Source organism: Saccostrea cucullata, unplaced genomic scaffold (assembly GCF_032062105.1).
Source record: "Saccostrea cucullata isolate Sc308-1 unplaced genomic scaffold, CSIRO_AGI_Scuc_v1 ctg2005, whole genome shotgun sequence".
Classification (NCBI taxonomy): domain Eukaryota; kingdom Metazoa; phylum Mollusca; class Bivalvia; order Ostreida; family Ostreidae; genus Saccostrea; species Saccostrea cuccullata.
Window position 1 is genome coordinate 104,432 of NW_026940840.1, and position 12,430 is coordinate 116,861.

General features: G+C 36.5%; 1 protein-coding gene across 1 annotated transcript; it reads right to left on the reverse strand.

The window, feature by feature from the left end:
- Positions 1-442: 442 nt before the first annotated feature.
- Positions 443-2,080, reverse strand: LOC134256425 (uncharacterized). The gene has a single exon (XM_062739069.1). The coding sequence runs from the start codon at positions 2,078-2,080 to the stop codon at positions 443-445; it is 1,638 nt and encodes a 545-aa protein (XP_062595053.1).
- Positions 2,081-12,430: the final 10,350 nt, after the last annotated feature.

Genomic DNA, 12,430 nt, shown 5'->3' on the forward strand with positions numbered 1-12,430 from the left:
ATCTCATTAGGCTGTTTTTAAAATATATCGTTTTCGACTGAATCAGATCCTAAAGAGGCTTGCAATTTTTATTTAATTCTCGTAGTCTGTCTCACTTAAACTTAACGTAGTTATTTTCTAACTTTATTTTCTAATTTCAAAAGTGTAATAAATCATGGAATATGCAGACATCAATAAATTTGGTTCATATTCGTCTTCTCTTTTAGATTTCTATCTATATTATATGTGTCTCCGATTAGTAATATTTCGATTAAATCACGTCCATGTAGAGTGAAATTTGTTGTCGTCTACCGAATACAAATATAACAAAAAGGTGACTGGACCCTTAATTTAGAAAGTTAAAAAAAATGGAACAGAGGGGATGCCTCGTTATATGTCACAATTCCCGATGAAAACGCAGTTTTGAGCCATTATAAGCACTGCAGAACATTAAAATCTAGATTTATGTTTTTTCCAAATATTTGTATACGGAGATGGTAGAACTGTTTAAACCTCCAACCAAAAGATTATGATGTTTATCGATACAAAGAGCACAGGTATCCATATCACATTGATCTGGTGTGAGTAAAAGAGAGAGGAACTGACCATCCATGTCCAGTAGGTGGACACTGGAGCAATGATTACGAGAATCTTCATAGCCGTTACAAACCAAAATGTGTCCCAGAACATCTGTGCAGATTCCATAGGGAATAAATCCAAACTGGGAATGGTGACCTGAATAAGAGAACCGATACTCTCCCGATCCGGTTACCAGCACCACCTTTCGCGCTAAGTAGTCTGAGGTACAGATGTCACCATTAATGTTCTCTGAGATAAAGTTTATACTTTGGAAAAGATCTTTTCCTTTATTGTCTCTCTGGATGTCCTGTAACTTCTTTCCTCTTTTGCTGTATCTGGTTACTTTCATGCATCTGTTTCTTTCCATACCAACTAAAATGTGCCCATTAATATTGGAGGAGAAGATGGCTCCAGGTTCCCAGTTCCCTGTGCTAACTAGTTTGTTGATGGACAGGTTACTCCGTACTCTGCATACATTGCTATTTTTGTAGTCTGAGTAAAGTAGCTCTCCCTCTGTATTGACTGTGTGGTTACCTCTGATGCACCATATACTATTGGATATTTCCTGCGTTGTATTTCCTTGCATATCAGACTGAATAATCTTCTTCCAGTCACTCCCGGCCCAAAATCTATCCAAAAGTAGAGAAGATAAATGTGAAACTGCTGATGCATGGATCCTTATCTCATTTACTTTTTTTGCGGAAGAGGATAGCAATATCTTGGTATATGAATCTGTTTCAATTTCACCAAATTCTGTGGCAATTTCCTCTTCATTTGTCGTACCTGGATTAAATGTTGGCAGTTTTAGTTTACTTAGGGTAGGCCTCTTCAGTGTAGCTGAGGATATATCGAAATAGAATTTAAAAAGTTCCATGGTTCTTATCGAAGACATCTTATTCTCATAATCTGTTATTATCTTTTTCAAATATGCAATGAAATCTTCTGTCTTCTTTTGGTTTTCCTCAAGATCATTTAAAAGCAAGTTTTCAATTTCGTCCAGCTTTTTATTATTAGCAGTGAGTATTGCGTCAACTGCCTCCTTCAGTTCATTTGCTCTCTTCTTCATAGACAATCTTAAGTTGGCGATTTCCTTCATGGTATATTTCTTTTCCTCTCCGAATGACTTTATGTTATCAGTAGCCTTAGGAATGACTGTTTTCCAGATATCAATTATTTCCTTTTGACATTCTTTTAGAGTGTTATTATAGATAATTTCTAGATTACAGTTTGCATGATCATTGTGATCCTGGGCTAAGCAATTGGGGCAGACAGGAACCTGACAATCATCACAATATATATCAATATAAAATGTGGGGTGGGTTTTGCATTTTTCTGAAGGTAACTTTCTTTTTTTCTCCTGATAAGGGACTATGTCATGTCCTTTGTTACGCTTTAAGTGATTCTCCCTACAGAGACCACAGATTCGCTGATGACAAGTATTGCAGTAAAACTCAGAGAAGTTTCGACATAATGCTGTATCACACTCGATGTAGTGCTGGGCTGCATCTGATACATCATCCATGTTGTCGATCAATTATCTAAAATGAAATGTATTTTCAGTTATTAAATGTAGTTTAGAAAAAAATAACAAAAATAAATATGATTTGGCTAATCGCTTTTAATTACCTTTTGTGCAATTGTATTTTCCTTGATTCACCTCTTTCAAAGAGTGTAAGGCATTTGTTATGAGTATATTTCAGGCATCCTAAAAAAAAATAACATTAAATCATCATACTTTAAAACATGGTTTGGTTTTCATTAAACTAGCTATTATCACTATCAATAACAAAATAAAACATTTGTAGATATGATCATGACGTGTGTGTACGAGGGCCGTTCAAAAATAACGCGGACTTGTTGCACAGAAGAAATATTTGACGACATAATCGGGCAAAATTTCACAAATAAGGCCAAAAAAATTAATTTCTTGGTTCTCAGGCGCTCCCTCATCTCTTCCAAGGGCGCCTCATTGACCCTTTTTATTGCTTAATCAATGAAATAAAAACAACAAATCACCTCTCTCATCATTTTTTGAGGTTTTGTACAATGTAAAAAGCTGCCTCATCATGTTTTGGGGGCAATAAAAAGTAAAAAAATGCCTCCCTCCCTCATCATATTTAAAAAAAAAAAAAGGCCTGAGAACCAGTGAGTTAATTTTGCGTGGCCTAATATAAAAGAATTTTTACTTATATGGTCTTCAAAATTTCATATCAAAATGTTGTAAATTGGTATTAATTTTGAGTGATTTTTCAGGACATACCATTCAGTCACGGCGCAGCAAAATCTTCGACGTCACAAGCATTATAAAAAATTAAAACATTTTCCATTGAGTACCTGTATAGTTTGAGTTACCTGATCTACTCAACAACACAACACCATTTCTTGTCAAGCTTTAAATCTATTAAACAAGTAAAGAATATTCTTTTCTTTGTTTAAAACCAAAAACTACATATGAGATATAGTGTGATATTGGTGACTCTCAATCACGTTCTTTGCAGTCCGGATAAAGTTAACTTTTCGTCTATTATCTTCTTCCCGTCCTCCCGTATAGCCTTTTTACAGAGGTCTAACTGTCTAAAATTTCAATTTGCTATTTGTGGGCGAATGTCACGATTAGCCTAGTTTACTGCATGTTTTATTATGCATATTTTGGATCTATGTTGCCGATATCTCGAGCATTACACATATTTTAACAAAAGTGTGGTGCGCAGTCAATTCAGGAGACGTCATTTTCACAGTCGTTTTCACGGGAATTGCATTAGCTTCTCGGCGTGTTTGCAGTATCAAAAGGACTGAGTTTAGCAAGTCGTTTTAGAAGCCTATCTTCCCTTTCTGTAGTCTTTCGGTGTCTTAAATGTCTTGTGGCTGCTACTACACATCAAGTTCTTCTCCAGCGCTGTACCAGACGTAAAATTACAGTATGACTGACAATACAGTTACCCTCCTATACGTCATTCCAGTTTTTACCATTCCAATGGCCTTCCTTTGTTCAGCATCCAATAGTTTTTGACGAGGCATGATTGCACGAAATTGCAACATTTTTTTTACTATCAGTATAAGTTCGTGGACAATGACGTTTTTGTCAAAATAATTGGTTCTATATGCATCTATTGTATATCAAAATATTTCTTAAGAAAAACAAAGTCAGAGTGGTTTTATTTTTATTTAGGAAACTTAATATTTTTGTCAAAATCAGGGTCTTTAAAGATCGCAGATTGTGCGCACGGACCAGTCTGACGTTAAGCTAATTTTATTAAAATGTTAAAATTCAAAACAATGCACAAAAAATTACGGGTTTTATCTATATAAACAGTTTGTATACACAAACTGCACAGCCCAGTCCGACGCTGCTCTAGATTTATAACAACTTCATGAATAGAAATCTCCATTTTCAGAAAATTACATGTGTTTTTAAATTCTTGTAGTGTCTTCGAATTTGTACACACCGTTGAAAAACCGTATATACCAATCTGAAATTGATCCTCTAAATGTATTTCAATAATGTTCAGTTGGTTTAACAAATATTATGTCTCTTACGTCGGTTTAACCGTATAAAAACTAAATTTTTGATCGGACGCTGCCCCGTGCGGACGGCCAACGTCGCTTTTTTGTCGAGTTTTGACACATATTTATCGGTTTTTTTGTTTAGTATTTCTACTGTCTATATAGTGAGCGATAATTGAGGTATAAGAAAATGATTATAGCCTCTTCATTTGTGTTTCATAAAAAAAATTATTAATTTTTGACTTGTCTTATATAGAAAGTAATCATTTTAAGCCGAGACCTTTACATCAGAGTTTAGCCTTCGTTAAGTGAAAAAGGAACAGAAATGACAATTAGGTATTTATTAAAACCCACTTTTTACATTTTTCTATCAGATATTGATGTTCTGAAATAAAGAGCCACAGCTTAACAGACACATACAGTAAAATCAATCTGTTGTCTTTGCTTAAGATATTTGCCAACACTTGTGCTAAAATTCTCAGCACATTCATGTTCAGATTTCGTCAAACAAGATTGGATCTTGAAAATTACCAAAAATTACCAAATTATGTATTCATTCTTTCTTTTCAAATTTCAAATTTTACAATTTTTATGCATTTTTCTCAATCATTTAAACACTTTTTATAGATACACATGTATTGCTTATAAGATTTTAAATACTTGTGATTTAATTTTTAACTCCGCTAAAACGCATGGATACTTAAATCTTTATATCAAATATCCTACCATTCCTGGCGGCCGTTTTTTACTTACTCAAATAACCACATAAATTGTTCAGGTGTATGGAGACTAGAGGTTTCTTGATTACATATTATTAAAAACTATAAAAAAAAAAACAACACTATAATATTATTACATGTATATTATATTATAATATAATACTGCCTACTTTTGTACAATTCTCGTGACCTCAACCTTTAAGTTTAACGTACTTTTCAAAAATGAAAATTTTTCTTATAACTTTTGATTGAGAATAGATAGAGCATTCATATTTAACATGTGCATTACCTGTGACAATAATTGTTATATCTTATTCCAGATTTGTAATATCTTACGTAATTGGTTTTTGTTTTATGATTTGATGCCTAATTACATTGCGTAATGATTCAATAAAGTAGTTCGGATTTAGCCATCTTGTGTGTTACATGTGTTTGCATCACTATCCAACAATTATGCTCAACATAGAATGATCATAGTTAGTTACTTGGCATTTTCGGAGGGTTATATACATCTTAATTAAATGTCCTTGGGTCTTTTTAAAGAGTTTTTGTCTTTCAAAAGTGTTTTATCAATATTTGTTCTCTTACAATGCCTTACTTTATAAACATTATAATTATTTGAATGAATATTTAACAAAAGCAGAATTTTTTATGATTAGGTAAAAAAAACATTATTATAGTTTGTCTTACCTGTAAATACAACATGGCTTCTTAAAATCTTTATTGATATAACTTACCTGTCTCGCCCTGGTTTCTGATCACGTGATTTAAATTTCCACTTTGCATTCAAATTCAAAGAGGATCAAATTACAGTTACATGATTGTATAACAATGAAAAAACTGATAACAATAACATTTAACAAAGTTTTTAAAATTCACACAAAGAATTTTCGGACATGAACCCCCCTCAAGTAAATAAGAACATGGAGAAAGGAAGTCTCTGGAAAAGATGACGAAGCAAGTGTTCTTTATGGTAAAAGAAGATATATCTTGTGCTTGTATATAGAACTAGAAATATGTCCATAGGACATGAATGCCCCGCCGAGGATACATCAATAAAGCAACATGAAAATTTGTATGTGTTTAAAATTTGATCAGAATATCCAGAATAGAGATGCAGCTGAATTGCTTGTTTGGAAAATATAGGTCAGATCCAGCATCCGAAGCAAGTCTGGTAGTGTCCATCCCTAGATGCATCATCCATGCAAGTTTGATTAAGGTAGGGCTTATAGATACTTGGGAATGAAAATATAAGTCAGATCTAGCATCCGAAGCAAGTCAGGTAGTGTCCATCCCTAGATGCATCATCCATGCAAGTTTGGTTCAGGTAGGGCTTATAGTTACTTGGGAATGAAAATGTAGGTCAGATCAAGCATCCGAAGCAAGTCAGGTAGTGTCCACCCCTAGATGCATCATCCATGCAAGTTTGGTTCAGGTAGGACTTATAGTTACTTGGGAATAAAAATATAGGTCAGATCCAGCATCCAAAGCAAGTCTGGTAGTGTCCATCCCTATATGCATCATTCATGCAAGTTTGGTTCAGGTAGGGCTTATAGTTAGTGAGGAATAAAAATATAGGTCAGATCCAGCATCCAAAGCAAGTCTGGTAGTGTCCATCCCTAGATGCATCATCCATGCAAGTTTGGTTCAGGTAGGGCTTATAGATACTTGGGAATGAAAATATAGGTCAGATCTAGCATCCGAAGCAAGTCAGGTAGTGTCCATCCCTAGATGCATCATCCATGCAAGTTTGGTTCAGGTAGGGCTTATAGTTACTTGGGAATGAAAATGTAGGTCAGATCCAGCATCCGAAGCAAGTCAGGTAGTGTCCATCCCTAGATGTATCATCCATGCAAGTTTAGTTCAGGTAGGGCTTATAGTTACGTACTTGGGAATAAAAATATAGGTCAGATCCAGCATCCGAAGCAAGTCTGGTTGTGTTGATCCCTAGATGCATTATCCATGCAAGTTTGGTTCAGGTAGGGCTTATAGTTACTGAGGAATAAAAATATAGGTCAGATCCAGCATCCAAAGCAAGTCTGGTAGTGTCCATCCCTAGATGCATCATCCATGCAAGTTTGGTTCAGGTAGGGCTTATAGTTACCTGGGAATGAAAATATAGGTCAGATCCAGCATACGAAGCAAGTCTGGTAGTGTCCATCCCTAGATGCATCATCCATGCAAGTTTGGTTCAGGTAGGGCTTATAGTTACTGAGGAATGAAAATATAGGTCAGATCCAGCATCCGAAGCAAGTCTGGTAGTGTCCATCCCTAGATGCATCATCCATGCAAGTTTGGTTCAGGTAGGGCTTATAGTTACTGAGGAATGAAAATATAGGTCAGATCCAGCATCCGAAGCAAGTCTGGTAGTGTCCATCCCTAGATGCATCATCCATGCAAGTTTGGTCCAAGTAGGGCTTATAGTTCCTTAGGAATGGACCTGCTCTAAAAACTTTAACCTGGTCACTCATCTGGAAAATGTAGGTCAGATCCAGCATCCGAAGCAAGTCCGGTAGTGTCCATCTCTAGATGCATCATCCATGCAAGTTTGGTCCAAGTAGGGCTTATAGTTCCTTAGGAATGGACCTGTTCCTAAAACTTTTACCTGGTCACTCGTCTTGAAAATGTCAGTCAAATCCAGCATCCGAAGCAAGTCTGGTAGTGTTCATCCTTAGATGAACCATAGTTCTCATCAATATCTATCATCATATGAAGTTTGATGAAAATATCTTGGATAGTTTCTTTGAAACTTAGCTTTGAACAGAGCTAAACACAAAGTGTTGCGGAAGGACGGAAGGACGGAAGGACAGAAGGACAGAAGGACGGAAGGACGGAAGACGGACATGACAAACACTATATGCCCCGGCCATATTCATGGCGGGGCATAAAAAAGGGCGTTGCAGTTTAGTCCTATTCTATGTAATAAGCAACATTCGGATTACAAAAGCATACAATTAAATTTAAAATACCACTGTATTTGGGATGAAAAATTTATAAAAATTCCCCTAAAATATTAAAAAGAATGTTTGGGATTTTTCAGCTTTTTACTGATTTACACAAAGTTTGCTATAAAATATACATTCTTGCATCAAGAGTGCAGCTTGCATGGTTAAAAGATTTTATCGCGCTCCATGTATTATGTGAATGAGGTTATCGTTAACAAAATATGTATCATATTAAACAAATGTAACACAACTACTAGTATTTAAACCGGTTTACCTAAAGAGATTCAAACTAGGAAGTAAAATTTATATCTAGAAGCTATTGTAAATTTACAGGCCAGTTTTACCTCCAGATTTTTCAATAGGCTCCCATAAATGCAGATTGTCTGCCCGGTACCGAGAGGAATATTTTTAGTGCAGTTTTCAATACTTGAATTAAAGAGCTCTATCCTAACGTCCGATTCCCTGATCCTGGGTCATGACTTTCACAACTGAGGAAAAGGACCCACTGCTTAAAAATAATCAACCACCACTGTTACATATAGATTTTCAATAGTAAAGAAAATTTTCAATGACAAAATATTTGATAGTTTTAGCACCTTTCATTAAGCTTCAGAAAGGTGGGTCCTAAGACTCCTAACACCAGCTCTTAAACTCTTATCAATATGACCAAGGTTAAAGTTTGCTATTTTGGTAAAAATGGGTCTATCTCTAAGGTCAAGCGGTTAAATTTGATGGTACCCAAGGAAAGACCTTGTCATAAGAAATACACCTGTGAAATATGAAAGCCATGGCCCCAACCATTCAAAAGTTATATTTTTAGAAAAATTATTCTCAAGGTTACCTGTAGTTTTCAAGTAAGATTTAACCTATTTGACAGCTAGACCTGCCAAAGAGAATGCTGATAGATAATCAACACTGTAAAGACTTTGGTCGATACAATGACCTTGTCAGCAAACACAATCTGACGGTTTTTTTTCATACGATTAGCATAATTATTGTTGACAGATTTTCCCGGTATTTCTCGATTATTACAAAGGGGACACAACGGGTGTGACCGGTCAGCATGAGATGCTCACTCCTCCATGGCACCTGATCTCACCTCTTATGTTAATGGATTATTTCGCTTAACTACTGTTACCTGCATATATTTTATAAATCGCAAAATTTAACACGAGTAATTTAGGAATGAAACATATGGAAATAAGGAAAGGTACTAGTATTCAATTTCAAAGTCGATAAAACAATAATAATTAGGAGCAGAGCAAACACGGACCTCCGAAACATCAGAGGTGGGATCAGGTACCATGGAGGAGTGAGCATCCCCTGCTGACCGGTCACATCCGCCGTGTGCTCTTGTCCTGACCAAGGAATAAGGGAAAAATCTATTGTCAATTCATTGTATAAATAGTGGACTAACAATTGGTATGAAAAACGTCAGTTAACATTTGACTCAATAATGATTTGTATATGTTGACAATGTCATTGTATCGACCATAGAACTTACGAAATGATGACTTTAATCAAAACTGCCGATATTCTTGTTTCAACTTGTTTTTTAAAATTGTTCATACGTAGAGCATGGGATCCTCACTCCTCTATGGCACCTGATACTCTGATGTTTTGGAGGTCTGTGTTGTTTGCTCTGCTCCTTTTTTGTATTGTTTTATGGAGTTTTGATCTTGTCTTGAATACTGTTTGTCATCTCCATATGTTTCATTTTACCAATTTTATACTCAAGAATACTTTTAAATTAAGGATATTTACAGAATCTCTACTACATACACAAGAGGCCCATGGGCCACATCGCTCACCTGAGTAACTTGGGTGATGCAGATCTTTTTTAAAGATTTGTTCTATATATATTTCTATGTAAAACTTGGATTCCCTATTGTGGCCCCGCTCTATGCCCGGGGGTCATAATTTTAAGAATTTAATATTTACACTACTCAAGGATGCTTCCACATACGTTTCAGCTTTCCTGGCCTAGTGGTTCTTGAGAAGAAGATTTTTAAAGATTTGTTCTATGTATTTCTACGTAAAACTTGGGACTCCCTATTGTGGCCCCGCCCTACCCCCGGGGGTCATGAATTTAACAATTTAATATCTACACTACCCAAGGATGCTTCCACATATGTTTCAGCTCTCCTGGTCTAGTGGTTCTTGAGAAGAAGATTTTCAAAGATTTGTTCTATATATTTCTATTTAAAACTTGGATTCCGTATTGTGGCCCCGCCCTATCCCCCGGGGTCATGATTTTAACAATTTAATATCTACACTACCCAAGGATGCTCCCACATAAGTTTCAGCTTTCCTGGCCCAGTGCTTCTTGAGAAGAAGATTTTTAAAGATTTGTTCTATATATTTCTATGTAAAACTTGGATTCCCTATTGTGGCCCCGCACTACCCCCCCCCCCCCCCCCGGGGGTCATGATTTTAACAATTTAATATTTACACTACCCAAGGATGCTTCCTCATAAGTTTCAGCTTTCCTGGCCCAGTGATTCTTGAGAAGAAGATTTTCAAAGATTTGATCTATATATTTCTATTTAAAACTTGGATTCCCTATTGTGGCCCCACCCTATCCCCCGGGGTCATGATTTTAACAATTTAATATCTACACTACCCAAGGATGCTCCCACATAAGTTTCAGCTTTCCTGGCCCAGTGCTTCTTGAGAAGAAGATTTTTAAAGATTTGTTCTATATATTTCTATGTAAAACTTGGATTCCCTATTGTGGCCCCGCCCTACCCCCCGGGGTCATGATTTTAACAATTTAATATCTACACTACCCAAGGATGCTTCCTCATAAGTTTCAGCTTTCCTGGCCCAGTGATTCTTGAGAAGAAGATTTTTAAAGATTTGTTCTATATATTTCTATGTAAAACTTGGATTCCCTATTGTGGCCCCGCCCTACCCCCCGGGGTCATGATTTTAACAATTTAATATCTACACTACCCAAGGATGCTTCCTCATAAGTTTCAGCTTTCCTGGCCCAGTGATTCTTGAGAAGAAGATTTTTAAAGATTTGTTCTATATATTTCTATGTAAAACTTGGATTCCCTATTGTGGCCCCGCACTACCCCCCCCCCCCCCCGGGGGTTATGATTTTAACAATTTAATATTTACACTACCCAAGGATGCTTCCTCATAAGTTTCAGCTTTCCTGGCCCAGTGATTCTTGAGAAGAAGATTTTCAAAGATTTGATCTATATATTTCTATTTAAAACTTGGATTCCCTATTGTGGCCCCACCCTATCCCCCGGGGTCATGATTTTAACAATTTAATATCTACACTACCCAAGGATGCTCCCACATAAGTTTCAGCTTTCCTGGCCCAGTGCTTCTTGAGAAGAAGATTTTTAAAGATTTGTTCTATATATTTCTATGTAAAACTTGGATTCCCTATTGTGGCCCCGCCCTACCCCCCGGGGTCATGATTTTAACAATTTAATATCTACACTACCCAAGGATGCTTCCTCATAAGTTTCAGCTTTCCTGGCCCAGTGATTCTTGAGAAGAAGATTTTTAAAGATTTGTTCTATATATTTCTATGTAAAACTTGGATTCCCTATTGTGGCCCCGCCCTACCCCCCGGGGTCATGATTTTAACAATTTAATATCTACACTACCCAATTGCAAGGATGCTTCCTCATAAGTTTCAGCTTTCCTGGCCCAGTGGTCCTTGAGAAGAATATTTTTGAATATTTTTCTTATGTATTCCAATGTAAAATGTGGATTCCCTATTGTGGCCCCGCCCTACCCCCCCCCCCCCCCCGGGGGTCATGATTTTAACAATTTAATATTTACACTACCCAAGGATGCTTCCTCATAAGTTTCAGCTTTCCTGGCCCAGTGATTCTTGAGAAGAAGATTTTCAAAGATTTGTTCTATATATTTCTATGTAAAACTTGGATTCCCTATTGTGGCCCCGCCCTATCCCCCGGGGTCATGATTTTAACAATTTAATATCTACACTACCCAAGGATGCTCCCAAATAAGTTTCAGCTTTCCTGGCCCAGTGATTCTTGAGAAGAAGATTTTTAAAGATTTGTTCTATATATTTCTATGTAAAACTTGGATTCCCTATTGAGGCCCCGCCCTACCACCCCCGGGGTCATGATTTTAACAATTTAATATCTACACTACCCAAGGATGCTCCCACTAAAGTTTTAGCAGCTTTTCTGGTCCAGTGGTTCTTGAGAAGAAGATTTTTAAAGATTTGTTCTATATATTTCTATGTAAAACTTGGATTCCCTATATTGTGGCCCCGCCCTACCCCCGGGGGTCATGATTTTAACAATTTGGTATCTACACTACCCAAGGATGCTTCCACAAAAGTTTCATCAGCTTTTCTGGTCCAGTGGTTCTTGAGAAGAAGATTTTTAAAGATTTGTTCTAAATATTTCTATGTAAAATTTGGATTCCCTATTGTGGCCCCGCCCTACCCCCGGGGGTCATGCTTTTAACAATTTAATATCTACACTACCCCAGGATGCTTTCATATAAGTTTCAACTTTTCTGGCCCGGTGTTTCTTGAGAAGAAGATTTTTTAATGACCCCTTGGAAGGGGTCTTGGCCCTTGATTTTAACAATTTAAATTTCCCTTCACCCAAGGATGCTTTGTACCAAGTTTGGTTAAAATTGGCCCAGTGGTTCTTGAGAAGAAGTTGAAAATGTGAAAAATTTACAGATGGACGGACAGAC